Genomic DNA, 21,404 nt, shown 5'->3' with positions numbered 1-21,404 from the left:
GGAGTTAGGACAGAGTGGAATGGGACAGGCCTCCCAGGGATTCAGGGCCCACCATTCACCCAGGGTGCATCTGGGGACACTTTGCGGGCACAGGTGCCAGGTCCGTACTCTCGCAGGACTCCAGGAAGAAGCTGCGGCGCCGATTCCTGCCCCGAATCCTCAAGACTCCAAAACTGACTTTCTACAGGGTGAGGGGTGCCCCTGAGCAGTCGGGGTGGGTTCGGGGTGATGGTTCCAGGCATCTGTCCCCGGAGGACTCAGGTGGCCAGAGCTGAAGGCCCTGAGGACAGCCCTCTGACCCCCGGGGCAGAGGGCAGGGGGCATTTCTGCTCTAAGGCTCCCCTACCTTCCATCACAGACGGCCCCCACTGTCTCCCGCAGTCTAACAACAATGCCCCGGTCAAGCTGAACACTGCTGCCATCCTGCGAGAAGGGGCCTTGTACCAGCGGCAGGTGGAGAAGGAGCTGCAGAGGTGGGGGTGGCAGCTCCTCGGCACTCCCCCACCCCAGGGCTGCGATCCTGCAGGGGCTGGAGTGGGGCTCAAGCAGGCCAGTGTCAGGGCTACAGCTGCTACAGGCTACAGCTGGGAAGATCATCTCCACTCACTGAGGGAGATGGACGGGGCGGGGAGGAGGCTGAGCACAGAAACCTGGCCCACCCCAAACTCCCTGAGGGGTCATCTTCTCCTTGGACCCCTTTCTGACGCCCCCTCCCCTAGACCATCAGGGCTGCAGACCCTTGTGAATACCCCATGAGTTGGGCTGTGGGTGGGAAGGTGGGTGGCTGACCACATGGATGAAAGGATGGACAGATGGACAGAGGGATGATGGACAGACAGACAGGTGGACAGAAGGTGGGGCAGGGGATGGTGCATAGACAGACAGGTGAGTAGACAGACAAGTGGAGGAAGGGAGGCAGGGCAGATGTGGCTGAAGGGTGGGCGCACAGGATGGGGACGGGTGGACAGTGGGCGGGTGGATCACGGTGTGGCTGGTGTCAGTAAAGGGCGGCCCACGCCTGGGAAGGCCACTGCCCCCAGAGGAACCTGTGGCCTCCTGGTGGCCAGTGCAGCTCCCATCACAGGAGAGCCCCTGCCCCTTGCCCTCTCTCCCCAGGGTGGACAGACTTGTGGATGGCGCTGGGGACTTCTCCGGGTTCCTCGAGTGGCAGAAGAAGATGCAGGCAAAGGACCAGGCGGAGCAGCTGGCCGCGGGCCAGTGCCGGAGGCTGCAAGGCAAGCTCAGCCACGAGGAGGCCGTCCTGGCGCGGCAGCAGGTCGTGCAGGAGAAGAAGCAGAAGGCCGACCGGAAGAAGGCGGAGGTGACGGGGTGTGTGGGCGGCTCAGGCCAGGGCCCGGCGCTCCCGTGGCCACTGACCCGGGGCACCTCCTCCTGAAACCTCAGAGTGGGTTATAGAAAAATGAACCCGTGTTTCCTTCTAGGGTCTGTGTGGTCTCACTTTCACATCTGGTTCTCTAATCCACCTGAAGTTCATTCTTGCACATGATGTGCGATCTGGGTCCTCTTCTGTCTTTTCCAAGTGGCCATCCAGTGAGTCTTCTAGCCCTTCAAAGCTGTATTTCTCTCCATTTCTTTGAATCTTTTATTTTTTTCATCTGTGTTGTATAGCTTTCTGTATGTAAATACTGTACAAGTTTTGTTAGATTTGCATCTAAGTATTTCTTCTATTATTTTTTAAAATTGAAGTATAGTTGATTTACAGTGTTGTGTTAGTTTCTGGTGTGCAGCACAGTGATTCAGTCACACATATGGATATATTCCTTTTCATCTTTTTTCATTGTTGGTTATGACAAGCCATTAAATGTAATTCCCTGTGCTCTACAGTAGGACCTTGCTGTTTATTTCATACACAGTAACATGTATCTGCTAGTCCCAAACTCCTCATTCATCCCTCCCTGCCTCCTTCCCCTTTGGTAACCAAGGTTTGTTTTCTACGTCTGTGAGTCTGTTTTGGTTTTGTAAATAAGTTCATTTGTGTTGGTTTTTTTTAGATCCTACATATCAGTGATATCGTATATTTGTCTTTCTCTGACTGACTTCACTTGGTATGATCATCTCTAGGTCCATCCATGTTGCTGCAAAAGGCTTATTTCATTCTTTTTGTGGCTGAGTAGTGTTCCTTTACATATAGATCACAACTCTTTATCCAGTCATCTGTTGATGGACACTTAGGCTGCTTCCATGTCTTGGCTACTGTAAATAGTGCTGCGGTGAACACTGAAGTGTGTATATGTCTTTCAGTTGGTGTTTTCTCCAGATTAATGCCCGGGAGTGGGATTGCTGGATCATATGGTAACTCTATTTTTAGTTTTTTAAGGAATCTCCATACTGGTTTCCATAGTGGCTGCACCAATTTACATTCCCACCAGCAGTGTAGAAGGATTTCTTTTCCTCTACACCCTCTCCAGCATTTATCTTTTGTGGACTTTTTAATGATGGCCGTTCTGACCGGTGTGAGGCGATCTACCTCAGTGTAGTTTTGATTTGCATCTCTCTGATAATGAGCGCTGCTGAGGGTCTCTTTATGTGCCTGTTCCGTCACTGTGTTTGAGTGTTGTAAATGGTATCTCTCACATTTTTAATATTGGTGTCCACGTGTTCAGCGCTAGTATATAAAAATGCAGTTGGTTTCTGTGTGTTGCTCTTGTGTCCTGTGACCTTGCTGACTCCTTTATTAATTTTCTAGGATAAACAAGGAATTTGGTTGTAGTCCTTGGAATTTTCTGTGTACAGAATTATGTTATCTGTAAATAAGAACAATTTTATTTCTTCTTTCTAACCTGCAAAAACGACACTGGTGTGTTCACTTGAATTTTGAAGGTGTCCCTGTGCTGATATCTGATGGCCCTTGCTGGGGACAGGGTCAGCCAGGTGGTGGTAGTTGTGGGAGGGGTGGAGAGAGCTGCAGGGACCCCCCAGAGCCGGGCTCCCAGCTGTCTCGGCGCTGTCTCTGCGCCACGCTGACGAGCGGGGCCCCGGGACGCAGTTCAGCCCGCCTTGCCTCCAAGTCCAGGCACCTTTCCTTGCGTGTCATTTAGCAGCTTGAGACAAGACCCCTCTGGGTTTGGGTAGCCTGCTTTATTTCACTTCGTATTTCCACAGAAGCATTTCTCCAACTTATTAAAAAGTTTTCAAAAGTACTTTTCAAAATAAACTTTTTATTTTGGACTGTTTTTAACAGGTCTGAGGGCAAGGTGTCAGGTGGGCCAGGCTTGCTCTAAGCCTCCTCCAGCCTCTGATGACCCCAGGAATTCCTTGTGGCGGCCTCACCCCGGTCTCTGCCTCCCTCCTCTCACGGCCACCTTCTCTATGTCCCTCTGTGCCCTCCCCTCTTCTCATGCTGATACTTGTCATTGGATTTAGGGCCAACCCTAAATCAAGGAAGATTCCGTCTCAAGATCCTGAATTACTTATTGAATCCTTAACTAGCTGGAAATAAAACCACTTTCTGAGATTCCAAGTGGATATAAATTTGGTGGGGGGGGGCACTAAGCCACTACACCATGGTATATTTGTCACAACTAAGAAACCAACATTGGTACATGATGCTTAACTAAACTCCACACTCTATTCAGATTTCATCCTTTTTTTTTCTGATTTGTGTCCTTTTCTGTCCAGGATACCATCCAGGACACCACATCACATTAAGTTGTCACTTCTCGCACTCCCTCTGGCCATGACATTTTCTCAGACTTCCCGTGTTCCCGATGACATTGGCAGCTTGGAGGCGTGCTGGTCAGGTGTCCTATGGGATGTCCGTCTGTTGGGATGTGGGATGTTCTGCTCACAATTAGTCCGGGCATGGGAGGAAGACCACAGAGGCCACGTGCCTTCTCATCACATCCTGTCCCATGCCTGCCGTTACCGCCACGATGTTGAGCTCGGCCGCTCGGTTTCAGGCCCTAGTGTCTCCCCCCTTGCACGTGGCACTCTTTGCAAGGGGACCCTGAGCGGGGTTCACACGCGAGGGAGTGGGTGGTTATGTGGAGCTTCTCAGCACAGAGGACCTGTCTCTTGTCTCCCGCTTGTTCACGTCTGCCGTCACTTACTTATGTCGGTGTGGACTCACACGTATTCACCGCACACTTTGTGTTGTGATCCAACACGACACGATTTATTTTGCTGCCAGCTTTGGCCATTGGGAGCCCTTTCAGGTCGACTGCCCGTGTCCCTTGGACACGCCCCCTGTTCTTTTGTTTCCTGAGTGCTTCCTTACTTTACACTGTAGACGCTCTAGGCACGTCCTGTATCTTCTATGCTCTGGCCCTAAAAGAGCCATTTCTCCAAGAGCCCTGGTTCCTTTTCTTAGAATCTGGAATTAACTTGCACAGAAAGGGATGACCAAGAGCCATTTTCATACGTGCCAGCATATTGCTTTATTTTTTTGGTGGGGTGAGGTCTAAACTTCTTTTTTCTACTGTGCTCAAACACACATAACAAAATTTGCCATATTAACCATTTTTAAGTGCACAGTTCAGTGTAGAGTTAAGTACATTCCCAGTGTTGTACGACCATCCTTTTCCAGACAGAACTCTTCAGCTTGCGAAACTGAGCCTCTGCGTGTGTCAGTCACTCCCCGTTTCGCCCTTCCCCCTGCCCCGGCAACCACCATTCTACTTTTTGTCTCTTTGAATGTGACTACTCTAGTTACCTCATAAAAGTGTAATCATACAGTATCTGTCTTTTTGCGACTGGCTTGTTTCACTTAGCATAATGTCCACGAGGTTCATCCATGTTGTAGCAGGTGTCAGAATTTCCTTCCTTTTTAAGGCTAAGTAATATATACCATCGAGTGTATAGACCACACTTGGTTTGTCTGTTCATCTGTGGATGGACGTTTGGGTTGCTTCTACTTTTCGGCTACTGTGAATACTTCTGCTATAAACATGGTGTACAAATAACTGTTAGAGCTCCTGCTTTCAATCCTATTGGTTATGTAGCCAAAAATGGAATTGCTGGACCTTATGAAAATTCTATTTTTAATTTTTTAAGGAACTGCCATACTGTTCTTCACAGTGGCTGTACCATTTGACGGTCTCACCAACACTGCACAAGGGTTTTAATTGCTCCATGAATGTTTAATATTTTTAATGTATGTGTGTGAAATAAATTCAGGTCAGGCTAATTGATCTAAAACTGCTTTTGTTTATACATGGTAGGCATTCAAAAATTTTTTGGAATCAGTTCAACAATCAGTAAATATTTATTGAATTAAATTCAACACATATTTGTTGAATTCTTATTATGCACAAGGCCGTATACTAGTTATTATAAGGGACACAAAGGTTATTAACAGTCTCTGTGCTTAAGGAATTTACAGCTGTCCCTTAGTATCTGAGGGGAATTGGTTGCAAGACCCTCAAAGATACCAAAATCTGAGGATGCTCAAGTCCCTTACATAAAATGGCATAGTATGGCAAATTGCTTTATGAAAGGATCCTTCCTGCCCAGTGTCCCTAAACCTGGAGTTCACGCCGCCACAGGTGAACCCTCCACGTACTCTGCAGTAGAAGATGAGCCCCCGGCTGCCAAGACCTCCAGGGGCGAGGAGTCCAGGGATCCCTGGCAGCTCTGGGCAGTGACAGGAGCTATACACCCTGCCCTGTCCTTTGTAGTATCTTGGAGACTGAAAATAATTTTCTGAACTGTTCACAGTAGTGCCAAACCGGAAACAATCTGAGTGTCTGTCAATAGTAGAATGGGTCAAAGAGTTGTGATGTACCCCCCAAAACAGCTGTGAGAATAAGCCAGCCACAATCCCAGGGAACACGTGGGTGAGGCTAGTCAGCAATGCTGAGCAGAAGACGGGACAGGGCAGGGGCACGCGGGGCAATTCCCATGTGCCGGTCTAGGTGGCAGCACTCCACAGTGTGGGTTAGGGCTGCATGCTTCTGAGGCTCCAGGAGAAAGAAGAGTATGCAACGACTGTCAGGGCGTGCCCGGCCAGATGGTGGGCAGGCTCCTTGGAGCTGGCATGTCCTGTGTACAGGCCTGGGCAGGATCTGAGCATCCAGCACCACGTGGCTTCATACTGAGCGCCCTCCTCTCTTCACTGGAGTCAGCGGTGGGTGGGTTTCAGGGCAACCCCAGCAGCTGTGATAGCTACTCCCCTTAGCTTTGTGGTCAGCTCTGGGGAACTGTCTGCATGGTGCTGGGCTCACACCCCTGGGACGACAGCGGAGGGAGGAGGACCTGAGGCGGAACTTCCCCAACAGGCCTGACCTCCAGAGGCTGATGAGCTTAGACTCAGATTGCAGGGTGACTCGGGGTCAGGGGCTGGGTCTGCCCTCCAGACCTCACGCTGCTCATGGGGCCAGGGCAGGTCCCGGAGCACAGGCCATGGCTCTGACTGTGGCCACCGGGTGTCCAGACAGCTGAGCTGATGCAGCAGTGTGCTGAGCGGCGCCTCCAGGAGGAAAGGTCCATGAAGGAGCTGGTGGAGCAGGTGATGGAGACACAGAAGAACGTCAAGGCGGCACAGACTAAGCTCCTGAAGGGCCGACGGCAGACAGGTACGGTGGGGGCTCAGCGCCCTCCCGGTGTGCCACCCCCTGCCCAGCACCGGCCGGCCGTGCTCAGACCCCTTGGCACTCTGCTTGGCCCCCAAGTCCAGGAGGTGATAGAGGAGAGCCGGGAGCTGCTGCAGCGCAGCGCAGAGGCAGCCAGGGAGGAGCACAGGCGGCGCTTCGAGCTCATTTCCCAGCTGCGAGCCCTGGAGACTCAGCCCACACGCAGGGACAAGCTGGTGGACCTGACACAGGTGAGAATGCGGCCCCTGGAGCCCATGCCCTGTCCCATGACCTCAGGGAGCTTTCCCACGTCCTGCTTGCTGTGGGAGGGTATGTCTAGAGCCCCACCAAGGCCAGAATCTGGACTCAAGCCAGGACCCCACTGGCCACTCCTGCCAGCTGCACCCTGCACCTGCCATGCCTGGGTCTGGCCCCAGGGCTCACAGTCCTGTCAGGGAGACCTCTGTAACCCCTGGGGGTGGGCAGCTTGGGCTTCCGGAGCTGCATGTTGAGGGAGCTCCTGGTGATACAGGATAAATGGGGCGCGAGAGGATGGCCATGTCCCGGGTCCCAGGCGAGTCCCTGGGCCGCGCCCCATAGAGTGAGGGTCCTTGGTTTCACATAGGAAAGAATTCAAGAGCGAGCCATAGTCGAGTGAGGGTAGATTCATTCAGAGACATACCCACTCCACAGTCAGAGCAGGCTATTTCAGAAGGCCAGAGAAAGGCCTGGGAGATACACACTCCATAGGCAGAACGTGGGGCCTTCTTACTCAGAAGGGAGAGCAGCGGCCTCGGAGCTTGGGGCCAGCTGGGGAGAATGAGAGCAGCCGCGAGGTGTGAGGGTTGCTGCTTCACTTGGGCTCCATAACTTCATATGCTAACAAACGGGAGTATTATTCCAACTACTTTGGGGAAGGGGCTGGGGTTCCCAGGAACTGGGCCATCACCCACTTTTGGACCTTTCATAGTCAGCTTTGAAACTGTCCTGGTGCCTGTGGGAGTGCCATTTAGGATACTAATATATACAATGTAATGAAGTTCAAGGTCTAGTGGGAGTTGAATCTCCCACCATCTTGGTGCTAATTGCTGTGTCATTCTTTGAATGGTTGTGCCCTTCCACCTTCCCTGCTGTCTCAACGGGACTCACTAGGCCCTGAGTGGATAGGGCGGTGTAGGGAGAAGACAGATGCATGAAGGCCCGGGGCTGGACCAGCAGGAGGCTGAGAGAAGGGCAGCTGTGCCTGGAAGCCTGTGTGAGAATCACCAGGAGAGGCCAGGCTGGCGCCTGGTGAGGTGGGGGCAGGCCTGGTCCCAGGGGGTGTCCAATGTCCAAAGGGCTCTCTACCCAGGCCCCCAGGTCCTGGCTGGGGAGACACTGGTGAGCTCCACTTGGGCCCTGCCACAGTGGAGGGGCCTGCAGGGCACCCAGCTGAGATGTCCAGCCCCCCACGAGTCTAGGGCTGCAGGTTGCGGCCTATGCTGGAGAAGCTGGCTGGTGGACATGTTACCCAGGCACCACTGAGCAGACAGAAGGAGGTCTCTTGGGCACGGGGCCAGGCCTGTGGAACTCGGGAGGGACACCAGGGATGGGGCAGAGGGAAAGCCGGGGCACAGGAGACAGCCGGGCAGCCTGGGGCCTCGCCCGCCCACCCTGCAGATCCCCAGCTACGGCCTGGAAGGGGAGATGTCCGTGGTGGAGTTGCGAGAGCGGCTGGCCCTGCTCAAGGAGACTCAGCAGCGTAAGGAGGAGGAGAAGCGGGACCAGATCATCCAGGGCAAGCGCGCCAAGAGCCGGGAGCTGCAGAACACGGTGGAGCAGATTGCGTTGTGCCGCGCGGCCATGGGGAGATCTGCTGCCCTGAGGTGGGTGCCGGCCCCGGGGCAGGCGTCTTGGGCGGGCAAGGAGCAGGGAGCGCGCCTTTGCACCCTCCCCTCGCAGCAACCCAAGCAGTGCTGGGGGCGCGGGGGGTGGAGCCAGGCGGGTCTCCAGAGCCGGCCCCGCCGCCCGCCCAGGTGGGAGGAGAAGGAAGTGCAGTCGGCGGCCCAGAGAGCGCCCTCTCAGGACGAGCGGGTGCTCGAGCTGCAGCGCAGGATCCAGGAGAAGGCGGCCGAGCGCCGCAGGCAGGTGGCCCCGCTGCACGTGTCGCCGCCGCGGGCCGCGCGCCCCAAGCCGCGGGTGAGCCCCGGAGGCGGGGCGTGGGGTGCCAGGGAGGCCGCGGGGGTGCGCAGTGGGAGGGTGGCGAAGCCGGGGGTGGGCGCGGTGTGCGGGGGCGGGAGGAGGCGGTCCCATCCCGCGTGGATCTCCACTGCTCGCCCTCCCGCAGGCGCAGCTGGAGGCGCAGCGCAGGCTGGAGCTGGAGCAGAGCCGGGAGCGCAGGCTACGAGCGCTGCAGCGGGGAGGCTCGGCCTGCGGGCCCGCGCGCCGCCTGGGGGCCACCTGAGCCATGCCGGCCAATCGCAGGACCCCGAGACCCCCGCCCGAGCGGAGCGTGCGCGGTGGCGTGCGCCCCTCCTCCTTGGCTGCGCCCCCAGCGCTGCACGTCCCGCCCCGCCCCAGGCTCCGCCTGCCCCGAGCAGGGTTGCCCAATAAAATGCAGTTATTACGTGGGACAAACTAACGCTAAAAATGTATACTCTCTTTATCTGGAATTCAAATTTATATGGGCGTCTTGTATTTTATGTGCTAAACATGGTCACCCTAGCCCAGATTCTAGGCCTTTCCTACGGCCTAGCGCTAGACATTCCTGGCGCCCCCTCTTCGGAGTTCCCAGAGCCCTCTCTGCCTGTGGAAACCTGGAGTCCCCGTTCTCTGCTCGGAGTTGGGTGGCTTAATCCGGAGATCGCCAACGCTGGGTATGTGATTGTGCGTGTGCGATTGGGGGAGAAAAGGGCCAGGATCCTTGAGCCACTAGGAACTGGCCCTTCTCGTGCCTTATCTCCTGTAAACCTCCGGGCAGTAGGGGAGCTGACCAGGGTTGTAGCAACAGTACCCCACAGCCCTTCTGCTGCTGACGTCACTGGTGCGCAAAGACATGAAGTGACCTGCATGGAGAACCAGGACCCAGAACTAAGTCCGGGTGACTTTAGGGCATGCCCAGCCTTCCCCAGCATCACTGAAGCACGAGCTGACCTGGGGTCCAGACAGGAACCGATTCATTCCCCTGGGTCCTTGGACCCAGCACTAGACTGGAGACCCGGAGCCTTGAGGACAGGCTGGCCGACTGAAAGCCTGATGGCGAAATGGAGTCTCATGAATAATGCACGTGTGCTGCAGCTCCGGGAAGGAGAGAGGATGGCCAAGTCCTTGGGGTGCGGAGCGGTAAGGGAGGGGCTGGAAACTGCCCTGTGGGTAGATGTCCAGGAGAGAGACCCCCACATCCCACATCCTCCTTGGGTCTGCGGAGGAGATGACACCTCAGGGGGAGGCTAGACCCCAGGGCACATTCAGACCAGGAGGGTGGACATCTCAGAGTGACAAGATCAGCCTGAAGCCCAGAGTTCTCGCCCAGTATTCTGAACTGTGTCAGAACCCTTGGACTTTCCCACAACTCAGGTTGGTAAAAAGAGAAATTTTCCACCTGTCAAATTAGAGCTGGGAGCAGATTAAGTTTCATTTAAAGAAATAAACATGACATTTCTTACATCCTGTGTTGCATGATTCAAACCCATTTCATCTGATATTGATGGAATACACTGATGATGACCTGTCCCAGGAGAGTCCCTCAGGAGCTCTGAGGGTTTCAAAAGGGGAATTACTAGCTTCTATAACTGGCAATCCAAAGATGGGGGGACTGCAGGACATACCTGATCCAGGAGCTCTGTCTCCAAGCTGGTAGCAGTTCCAACCTCACAATGTCTGGAGGAAGAAGGGCCCTCTTTCCCTGGTGGCCCTCTTAGGAGGGAAGCCTCTCTGTCCTCCAAGCCTTTTGTGAACATCTGCTCCAGCCTCACTGGGCTAGATTGAAGATGCTCTGCTGAGCCAGTTCCTCCAGTGGGGGAAGGCCTGCATGGGTGACCAGAGTAAGCACTGTGGTAGGAGGGGAGAATTACCTTCACCTATCAGACTGGCTCTGGAGCAGAGGAAGAGGTGGTGGCCCAACAAACTCAGGGTGCTCTTGGGGCAATGCTAGTTGGCACTCTGCAAGGCCTGTACCTGTCCTCCTGGACTGGGTAGCTGCTCAGAGCTGCCTTGAGAGGACCTGGGGCTTCTGCTGGATACACATCCCTGTAGGGGCAGGTCTTGGGCCATCCCCTGAGCTTATGGCCTGAGGGCAGACCTTGTGTAGTATACTGATGGCAAAAATATCTCCAGGTTCCTCGCCTTGTGACCTCCCATCAAGAGGCAGAGTTATTTCCCCCAGTCCTTGGATCTGGGCTGACTTGCTTTGGCCAATAGAGTGCAGCAGGCTTGGCTGTGTGCCAGTTCAGAGCCTGGACCACAAGTGGTCTTGGGGGGTCCCTCTTGTTTGGAGCCCTGCCTGGCTCCAGTATGAGCATGTCCAGGGTGGCCTGCTGGGATGGGACACCATGGGAAGGAGAGCCTGCTCTCCCAGCAGAGGCCATTGGCAACCACCCTAGAAACCAGCAGACCCCAAAATGTGAGGCCAGCCAGGAACAGTACCTTCTCCCCCCAACCCCTACTAACTTGTAGATTCACGAGCGACAATATATGTCTATTTGTTTAAAGCACTGAGCTTTCAGGAGGTTTGTTCTGAAGCAACAGCTAACCAACTACCCACGAGAGCCCAGGGCCTCCGTTCACACTGTGGCTCCCTCCCTCCCCTTCCCTGCATGAGCCCTCTGAGAGAGTCAAGTTGCCCTGGAAAGAGGGCCCGCCAGAGGAGATCAGGTCCAGCTGATGCTGAGAAAGTGCTCTATGAACCACCTGGGGAATTGACATTCTGCTTAAGTACAGCCAGAAGGCCCTCGTTGACAGTATCTGAAACTCACTCGGGCAGGGTATCTTCCATGGGAGATAAAAAGCAAGATTCTCAGGCCACAGAGATTCAGGCTCTTGTGTAAAGCCCAGGAATCCGCATTTAGCCGTGTGGCACTGTCGGGGCACGGAAGTGCCAATCTTTTCTCTAACCTAGGGTATTGTGGGGCCGGAGGGAGGCACTAATTGTGAGGGAGCCAGGGGTGCTGACACTACAGGTTCAGTGTCAGGTGTGGACCGGAGAGGACTTGAAGGCAGCTATTGAGCACAAAATTGGTATCTGTTATGAGTTTCTTTAACATCACATCTTTATTCAAGTTACAAATAGAAAACCCTAGCCTTTCTTCAGGCTGTGAAATTCATATTACTAATCTTATTTATAAATCTGGTCATTCAAACAATTGTTTTTTAAAATTTTTGGGGGGGGGAGGTAATTAGGTTTATTTATTTTATGTAGGTACTGGGGATTGAACCCAGGACCTTGTGCATGCTAAGCATGTGCTCTACCACTGAACTATGCCCACCCCCTAAATTATTGTTTTGATTCGTCATGTATGGCCCCATTTAGAAACTGAAACCCCCTTAGGCATTTAAAACTGCATTTATACACGTGGAATCTAAATTTGCTTTTTAGCATTTCAGTTGTCTGCCTTATCAAGTATTTCAAAACTCCTATAGATGTATTAAATGTCTACATTTCTCTTAAACTTGTGAATTCTCTTTAATATTCCAATTAGTACAAACTTTGGAAAATCTCGTACTTTCCAACTCTAGATCACTAGCAAAATCAAATACTCAACCACATATTTTACACTGGAATTAGATTTATCTGATATGCTACCATGCCAAATTCCCTTACATAAAATATCAAACACAGAAATTGCTCACCAACTCAACCCTGAAACATTCATGCTCTGGTTTCCACTTGCTTAGTCATTTCCACACAAGACTCCCTCTACTGGGTTAAAGACCCTTTCTTAGGAAACAGTCCATCCCAAGACATTTGGGGTGGCCTCCTTACTGCCCGAGCATTCTGAGGAACCAGGGATGACGGCCCTGGCCTGAGACCTGGATATTCTCTGGACAAGGACAAGCTGGGCTCTCTTTTGATTGCCAAATCCATGCCCAGTTCTGGGAGCTAAACCCAAGGAACCCACCGCCAGACTCTCATTTAATCCCAATTCTGACATGCAGTGCCTCCCCAGGGCTGGCATGCCCCTGTGCTGCAGAAGGTTGAGTCCTCCACCTTTTTCCTCTGAGATAGGTCCTGTTATTATCTCTATTAACAGGCAAGGGAACTGTGAACTTTGTCTGCAATGGAGCTGGGATTCAAACTCGGACAGGAGGGATCAGGACCTGCATTCTCTTGACTCTCGGAGTTGCATCAGATGCCGGAGGCCCCTGAGAGCTCCAGGCCTCCGCCTGGGTCATGGCCCCTTTCCCAGGACCGGTCCATGGCGAGAGTTCCTCCACGGGTTCAGTCCTTCCTTTCCTGACACCTCATGTCCCTGGGATAATCCAGACTTAACCTGGCATCTGGGCTCTCCAAGGTCTGACCCTTGCCTCCCCCGCCCCCCACCTCTGTACTCCTGGCACCCTGGGCCGCCTCCAGTTTTCTGAACATGGTAGCCCAAACTTTTTCTACCTAGGCTCCCTATTCTTGGAACTCTAGTCCTTTCAGTTCCCAACTCTGAGGTCGCTTCCTCCGGGGAGCCCTCCCAGACGTCTTGGTAGAGTGGCTCCTCCGGCTTCCCTCCCCTCTCCACCACCAGCCTGGGAGAACCCCGGATCACAGGGACTAGAGGACGACCCCGGGCCTGGCAGGTCAGGAGTCGGGAGCGCCTGGACGACCTGCAGACCCAGGCCCAGTTTCTGGCTGACAGTAGAGACCCCGGGAATATCGCTCACAAAACATCACTAACGAGGACACTGACGCCGGGATACGCGCGTCCCGCTCGACGCAGCGAGCAGGGCGGCGGGAGCCCAGACCACGACTCCCGAGAGGCCTTGCGGGCTGAGGGGCACCGACCACATCTCTCGCGGGAAGGCGGGAACTTGAGCTCGCGAGCGGGGGCGTGGCCGGAAGGAGGATCTTTTCAAAGAGGTAATAGATGGTTCTACTATCCAATAGGATTGAAAATATGCCTCCTCGACCGGCAGACCACGGGAGTAGGGACGCGGACGACCAATAGGAAAGCGTGAGGGGCGGAGCCGAGGCCTCCGGAGCGGAAGCGGGACGCTGTTGAGGCGGCGGCGTCTTGCTTGAGGGCTTCTCAGCGGCTTCTGAAGGTGCTTCCTCGATCGAGTGCGTCGACGACCGCGCCTGCCGAGCCTTACCAGCGCCAGGTAGGGCCAGGCTTCGCCCGGAGGGAGCGGCAAGCCAGGGCTGGGCAGATTCGGAGTTCGGGCGGCTTCGCGGCCTGCAGAGGCCTCGGCGCCGCGGCCCAGGGAGCCGCCTTGGCGCGGCCGACCGCGCTCCGCCCCGACGCCCCCCGGGCCTCTCCCGGACCGCGGGTCCACTCGCCCGCCCGCCCTGCCGTCCGCGCGGCTGCAGGAGCCCGGCTCGGTGTGGGCAACGGAAGTGAGATGCCTCTCCGCGGGTCTCGGTCTCGCCAGCGGGCAGCGGCCGCGGCGCTTCGTCCATAGCGTGGCGGGGGAAACTGAGGCTGGGAGAGGAGGGACGCGCCCAAGGTCACTTGGAGCGGGGCAGGGCCGGGCGCGGGGGATCGGGGCAGGGCCGGCGAGGGTTTTGTCCGTCCAAGGCCGCTGCCTTTGTGTGCTCGCGCCGCCGCCCCGCCATCGTGGGCCTGCGAGTCCGCTCGGACGCCAGGCGGAGACTCCTCGGGGCTGGGACGGGGTTGGGGGCGCCAGGCCGGGGGCAGAGCTCGATGGGTCCTTGGCTTCCGGTCGGTGTGTCGCGGGACTGGCCGAGGCCTGTGGCCGAGCTCCTCCGCGTGAGCCTGCACCTCCCAGGCGCACCTGCACGCAGGTTCCTGAAGCACTGGACTCAGTGCACGCCCCTTCCCACCCTTTGACCCGTCCAGGGAGAAGGGGAGAGTTCAGGGCCCGCGGTGGCAGTGTTTGTGGGGTTTGGGCTTTTGTCTTAACCGTGTCCCTGCCCATCGACGTTCACGGTCTACCTTTTGTTCTGTTTCTGCGCCACGTTCTGGAGTCTCAGCTCTGCAGTCCTGCACTCCACTTAGGCCGCCCGAGTGGCCTGGGAGACCGAGGCGGTCTGCCCAAGGTCACGCAGGACTAGACCTTCGAATTCAGTGACCAGGAGTTTGGGGACCACTGCTGATGAAAGGCAGAAGCGTGGAAGGGACTCGTTTTGCTTTGTTTTTCTTGCGGTTTGTTTTTTAGTGGGTGGGGAAACATATTGGGTGGTTTGAGCGGAAATGGAAACATTCAAGTAGAAAGATATATTGCTGGCTTCTGTATTGCCTGAACTTCGCTTCCAACTCTGATTCAAATTTTACTTTAATATAGTGTTTATAAACCTTTTTTCAAAGACCACCCCACCCCCACAGGAGCATTCTTACACATTGTTTTCCTGTTTGCCTTCTCCAGGAAATTTTAATGCTGCTTATATACTCTGTGCCGTTTTTATGAGTCGTCTATGCATATTTACGTTCTGTACATTAAAAGGTTTTTTTCTGTCCCCTTTGAGAATGCTGACTTAATATTCTAAGTCAGCACATTTTTGAGGTCTTCTGTGTGCCAAGCTTTCTGCTTGAGGTCCAGCAGTAAACAGAACAGGTATGGTACAGGCCCTGGTGGAGCTGAGGAGTGAGAGTGTAGAGAGGGAGAAAAAGTCTCTGCGGTTGAAATATAGATGGTATATGAGATGGGACTGGAGAGGTAAGCAGGAGCTAGATCACAGAAGGTCTTCCGTGTGCCTCACAAGGAATTCAGAACTCGTCTTAAGGCCAAGTGGAAATCACTGAATTGAGTTCTAAGCGGGGAAGTTAACATGGTTAGATTCACCTTTTAGAAAAATCACTGTGCTATGAGAAGGGTGGTTAGAAAGGTGGACTAGACTAGTGGCTTCAGGACCAGATAGGAAGAGAGAGAAGAAAAGGGTAGTTTGGACCAGGGTGGTGACTGGACACCGAACTTAGTGTCAGTGATGCCAATTGTGGCAGTTCTTCACTTAAAGGCCGTTAGCAAAGTCCATGTCCTGTAGTTTATATACCCCCACCAATTTCTGGGAAAGATTTGGGATGCTACTCTGAAAATGGGTGCACGACTATTTGTTTGTACTCTGTATGACAGTGGCTTTGTGAATTCTTGTGTATGTGTTACCAGTGTTGTATTTTGACGTGATTTACCTACATCTTTCACCATCCCCAGATTTTTGAGGGATGAGTAGGTTCATGTAGAATATTACAGGGCTGGCTGTCTTGTTGAGATATAATTTACGTGTGTGCTTTTCTACCTTGTTCCTCAGGACTTGAGGTTTCCCCTCTGAGGAGGGAGACCCAGAGCACAGATACTGCCTTACCCTGAGGACAGAGTCCACGTGTGAGAAAACGCAGGAGGTTAGGTTGGAGGGTGCCTCTCCAGGGATCTGGAATCTCCTTTGGAAGTGTTTTTTCCTGGGGCATAAATAAGAACTGGCAAGTTCATTGAATGGTGTGAATTATTTCACACCATGAAGGGTAGGAAAGGCCTGGAAACTTTTCAAAATGAGTATTATCAGTAGCCTGTTTGTGCAAGAGAGAAATTGTGACCATAAGGCTTTCCTGTAGGCTTTTTAAACCACTGCAGAGTATACCTCCAGATAGCTAAATAAATGGGCTTGCTGTATAGATTTGACATAAACAAATTTAAAATAAAAGAATGTCTGCTAAATGGCTTTGTTATCTGCTAACACCTTTTTGTTTTAGAATTGTAATTCCTGGTTTTAGGACTGTGACCCAGCTGTCTGTAGGGGTTACCCTGGGTTTGTGATGCAGTCATACGTACTGCTCACTACCACTTACAAATCCACACCGCCAGCTGGTTGTGGTTGAGGCACAGGAAGGGGGAAGGACAGAGTCACTTGCCCAAGGTCACACAGTTAGTAAGCAGACCTGACATCTGAGCCACAGGCTCCAGCGTCTTTGCTCCTTTTGCTGGATTGTTGTGTCACACACACTCTTCTGTGGTGGGAAGGTGCACAGCTGGAGTTCCCAGTAGCTTTAAATAGTGAGAATTGAACTTAAGAGTGGGGATGTTGTCTTTATTTTTAATGTTTCTTTTTCAAGTAACATTTACCCAGGAAGGGTCTGATTATAAATATTTTCAAGAAACTTAATTTTCGGTGATTGCATTGTATTCCTGAGGACTTCAGTTACTGTGCCTGAGTGAGTCTCCCTCCACCTCCCCGCCTCAGCCAGGGAGCCGTCCTGGGACCGGGGCGTTTCCCTGTCTGCTGCACTTCACCGCTTATTTTAGCCAAACTTGCTGAACGCTACTGCTTGCTGTAGCAGACCAGGATAAAATTTGTTTCCTTTCTAAGCACCTTCTTGATGCTTTCCAATTCTTAACTAAAAAAATTTTAAGAACTTTTTCTTCTGGCCTCGTCTTGCAAGCTGAAAGTGCTTCGGGTGGGAGTGTTCTGTCCTGTCCTCCCGTGACGGCCACCTGCCAGGTCTGCCCCTGTTTCTTGATGGTGACTACAGGTGGGAGTGTTCTGTCCTGTTCTCCCGTGACGACCACCTGCCAGGTCCGCCTCTGTTTCTTGATGGTGACTACATTTTTATTTGAAATGAAAGGCTCCATTTCTCCCATCTCTGAAATTCATTTTTTTCCCTTTGAAAATACCCTGTGCTATCCTTGTAAGTATCTACCATCTCTTTCAAGCATCTAATAAGCTTGATACTTTAATTTCAATGGAAGAATCATTTAGCCAGTGTGTTTGCGCCAAGTGCTGTGGAAAGGAGAGGGAATCTGTGACAAGTATTTGACATGAGAGTTACGTTATTCACGTTGAGACCAGTGGAAGAAACTCAGGACCAGGAGGAGTGAGAGGAATGTAAGTAACATTTCTTTGAGGTAGGCCTTGAAGAAGGAGCAGGGGTTCCTCAAGGGGGCTGAGGGTAGGGGAACCTTGCCTTTGCTGGGAAGGCAACAGCATATATCAAATTATGGCACTGTGATTATGTTACCGGAAAATGGGGCACTGAGAGGATGGCCATGTCCCAGGTCTTGGGTGAGTCCTTGGGGTGTGCCCTCCAAGTGAGGGTCCTTGGCTTCGCACAGGATAGAAGTCAAGAGCAAGCCACGGTAAAGTGAAAGTAGATTTATCCAGGGAGTTACGCACTCCATAGACAGAGCATGGGCACCTCAGAAGGCAGGAAAAGCCTGGAGAGACAGAGTATCTTGGAAAGCGAGTGACCTAGGAGATACACTTTCCATAGGCAGAACAAGGTCTATCTCAGAAGGCAGAGCAACCTCAGGGCATGGGGTTGCCGGGAAAGTGGGAGTGGCCTGGGGTTCAGGGATGTTTTGTTCTTCTGGACTGGGTAATTTCACATGCTAATGAGTGGGAGGACTAGTCCAGCTCTTTGGGGGAAGGAATTGGGCCACTGCCTCCTTTTTGGCCACTTATGGTTTGCCTGGGAACTGTCATGGTGCCTGGGGGTGTGTCATTTAGGATGCTGATATGTTACAATGAGTGTATAATGAGGCTCAAGTTCTACTGGAAAGTCGAATCTTCCACCATCTTGGGGTTAGTAGGTTCTAACCAGTTTTTGTCGCATCCTCAACGGCTGTGTCATTCTTTTAATGGTTGTGCCCTGCCCCCTTCCTTCCTGTCTCAATAGGAAAGAGCATGGAGTGGATGCCTGACACCCAGGGTACCTGAGGTAAAGTATGGTCAGTTTTGCTTTAAACACTTGTTGGAAGCGTGCATTAGTTCCAGTGGGGTTGACACATTATGGTCAGTTTTGCTTTAAACACTTGTTGGAAGCGTGCATTAGTTCCAGTGGGGTTGACACATTCAGGAGCCAGCTGAATGTAGTGGGAATATTGAGTTTGGTGTGCAGAATTTCGTCCGTGAGAAATAGGTGAATGTAGAAAATTGAACGCAGCTTAACCGAGCCACATAGACCGTAGACCGCGTGCACCTCAAGCATCTCCCGGCTGTCTGGGTTGCCTGTGTGTGCTGTGAGGCACACCCTGCACGTCTGATGTTACAGTATTTGCCCTACTTCCCAAGAGCTCACAGGCCGCAAACCTGGTAGAGCGCCGTAGTTACTATGGTATATGTGCGCTTCTTAACCATTTGATTCATTGAACTGTGCTGCTGGGTTTCTTGTTAGCTTCCTACTGTGTGTGTGTGATTGACTACGTTTTTGAGTGTGGTACCCGTTTCCTCTTTCCCGTGAGCCCTGAGCGTTTTTTGGCACTTTATGGGATTTTTGTTGGTTGGTTGGTTAGTTACTGTTTTGAGCTACTGTGTGGAGCCTTTTAACTTCCTCTGGCCCACTGACTGTTTCTCCTACTGCTCTCCTGCTTTTTGTATCTCTTAGAACATTCCCTTCATAATAAGTGCTTGCTGTCCTGGGAGCCAACGACTATTGACTTAGCATTTTATTTCCTAGGAAGGGTTGAAGAGAGCCCGAATCCCACTGCCGAGATGAATGTCTGTAGCGAGTGGGGTCTGGCCAGCCCCCCAAGGCCGGCGTGCCCCGTCCGCCAGCCGGCCCGCTGCGCGCCTGCCTGAACTGGGAGGCCGTGTCCTGCGCAGAGCTGCAGAGCTGCCCTGGGTGCCGTGCTGTTTGAGACCAGTTCCCCTGAATGCAAAAGAAGGGGCTCCCGCTGTGGGGCACCGCTGCTTGGCTGCTCTCTGCTGTAGGTATAGGTTGGAGAACCACATTCTTAAGCTTCTGACTTCCCCCTACCACCACAACCACCACCACAGCCTGCCCCTTGTCTGATTGTAGTGGTTCTTGATTTACTTCACACACACGCACTATGTCACCTCAGCCCAGGCTCGTGATTCAGTAGGAGCAGCTACGGCGATTAGCTTTCTGCTCAGGTGCCATCCGCGCAGGCCCCGCATGCCCGCCTCCTGTGAGTTTCAGATTGGGAGGGGGTTCATGGCTTCAGCAGCTGAGGTCAATTTACCCCACCGGCCTCTGGTATCTTTTCACCCCTGGTGAAACGGGTCCTTAGGTTTCCTTCATTATCTTATCCTTGCTCCTGGCTCCCAGCAATTGCCTTGTTGTATAACCAGCCCCTCAGAGCCCAGACCACCATGGATGAAAGAACATTAAAAGTTAGGGGCCAGAGAGGCGGAGAAGCCACCCAGCTTTGCTTCCATGCTGTCCCAGAGAAACCTTTCTGCAAAGGAGTAGTTACAGGACCAAGTAGCCAGCTTTTAACCTGCCAGAATTGGTTGGATTTGGTGTTTAATAAAGTCCCTTCCAGTTGTTAAGATCTTCCAGCGCAGTGACTGATGCAGCCTCATCAGACACGGCTGTTGTAGAATTGAAGTGCCCCCGGGCTCCAGGGCTTTCGCTGGCAGAAGGGTCAGTCTAGTGTTTTGGGGGTAATTCATCATAATCCTGCGTGTGAAACTTCAGAGAAATTCCTAAGAACAGCTGCACTGAGAAGAAGAGGAGCCAAGGGCCTCTTTGGCTGTTAGAGCCATAGGTGTGCCCTGGGGAGCCCAGGACGTTGGGGTGGGGGGTGCTGAGGAGCCCGCTACAGGGGGTCCCCTGCAGATGTTTCTGGGGCTGTGCCCACTGCAGAGCGTTTGTGAACACTTCATTACATCCTATGTAAAGTGTCTAGAAAAAAGAGTATTAGGTGAAGTTTATTTTTTAATTTTTTTGTTGTGGTAAAATACACGTATTTAAAGCGGACCGGTTGACCCACTTTTAGGTGTTCGTCGGCACTAAGTAAATTCACACTGTTGTGCAGGCGTCGTCTACAGAACTTTTCTCATCTTCCCAGACAGGAGCTCTGTCCATTACATGGTAACTCCCAGTTGCCTCTTCCGCCAGCCCCTGGCAATCACCGTTCTACTTTGTCTTTGAATTTGATGTCTTGATACCTCATATGAGGAATTACACAATATTTGCCCTTTTGTGTCTTATTTTACTGAGTATGTCTTCAGGGTTCATCCATGTTGCAGCATGTATCAAAATTTTCTTTTTAAGGCTGAATAATATTCTTTTCATTTTCATTGATTTTTTTTCATAGATTTTCAGAAAACTTAACTTGCATTCTTAATTCTGGACCCTTGCATTTCAAGGCCTGAATCACAAACAAAAGTTACAGCATCTTTATATCCAGAGGGCTGTTCCTTTTCTCTAGTAGAAGCAAAAGGCAATCCTTGATGAGTTCTTTGGAGGAAAGGAGTTTCCCTGAGTGACAAATCACCAAGCAGGTGTGAGGGCCCCTTGGCTCTGGTGCTCATTTCAGGTGGTTTCATCAGGGTCATAAGATAAATTCATGAAAGACCCAGTTACTGTGTCTCCAAGCACAGTCCACTGCTTTCTGTTTCTGCCAAGTCCAGTCGTCTGGTTCCTGCAGAACCTCAGGGGAGATCAGCGGCTGCTGAGCCTTCGTCAGGAATAAGTAACTGGGAGGGCGCCGCCCTGTTGCCCAGCCTGGCTCTTCTGCTTCCTCTGAGCCTACACAGGAGTGATCAGCTACATCCTGCCAAGTCTTTTCTGGAAATGAAGTAAATGAATTAAGCCTTGCTGAGAGCCCGAAACCCTTGTCCGCGTCTTCCTGGGCTGAGGGTTTGCTTTGCTCCTGTGTAGCACTCACGCTTGTACGAAGAGCTCTGATTTCTGGTCTTTCTGACAGAGGACATCTTTATTACTTACTTTATTGGTTGTCTTTTTCCTTAAAATATATGCTCCACGAGTGTCTGTTTTGTTTACCTGAAGCAGTCCCTGACCCAGAGCGGGACCCTGTAGATAGTCCCTGCATCAG

The 21,404-nt window shown here is 52.6% G+C and overlaps 2 protein-coding genes across 7 annotated transcripts in view; both read left to right on the top strand.

Annotated features, from left to right (window-relative positions):
* The window catches only part of CFAP99 (cilia and flagella associated protein 99), a 33,096-nt gene extending 22,921 nt beyond the window's left edge, over nucleotides 1-10,175 (top strand). Inside the window, exons 9-16 of one of the 3 annotated variants that reach the window (XM_031438797.2) lie at nucleotides 117-188; nucleotides 382-473; nucleotides 1,117-1,321; nucleotides 6,392-6,533; nucleotides 6,630-6,781; nucleotides 8,190-8,395; nucleotides 8,546-8,708; nucleotides 8,857-9,187. In XM_031438797.2, the coding sequence (XP_031294657.1) occupies nucleotides 117-188; nucleotides 382-473; nucleotides 1,117-1,321; nucleotides 6,392-6,533; nucleotides 6,630-6,781; nucleotides 8,190-8,395; nucleotides 8,546-8,708; nucleotides 8,857-8,973 (1,149 nt within the window). In that variant the 3' untranslated portion in view covers nucleotides 8,974-9,187. Of the gene's footprint in view, nucleotides 1-116; nucleotides 189-381; nucleotides 474-1,116; nucleotides 1,330-6,391; nucleotides 6,534-6,629; nucleotides 6,782-8,189; nucleotides 8,396-8,545; nucleotides 8,709-8,856 lie in introns of all 3 variants that reach the window. The other 2 variants (XM_031438762.2, XM_031438786.2) reach the window with 2 other exon arrangements.
* Nucleotides 10,176-13,663: 3,488 nt separating this feature from the next.
* RNF4 (ring finger protein 4) overlaps nucleotides 13,664-21,404 on the top strand; it is a 28,999-nt gene continuing 21,258 nt past the window's right edge. The window contains exons 1-3 of one of the 4 annotated variants that reach the window (XM_064488704.1): nucleotides 13,684-13,814; nucleotides 18,278-18,319; nucleotides 19,058-19,307. The gene's annotated coding sequence lies outside the window, so the exon portion shown is untranslated. Of the gene's footprint in view, nucleotides 13,815-17,331; nucleotides 17,488-18,277; nucleotides 18,320-19,057; nucleotides 19,308-21,404 lie in introns of those variants that run through there. The other 3 variants (XM_064488698.1, XM_064488710.1, XM_031438752.2) reach the window with 3 other exon arrangements.

Source organism: Camelus dromedarius, chromosome 1 (assembly GCF_036321535.1).
Source record: "Camelus dromedarius isolate mCamDro1 chromosome 1, mCamDro1.pat, whole genome shotgun sequence".
Taxonomy (NCBI): domain Eukaryota; kingdom Metazoa; phylum Chordata; class Mammalia; order Artiodactyla; family Camelidae; genus Camelus; species Camelus dromedarius.
This window is presented reverse-complemented; position numbering and strand designations above follow the sequence as displayed.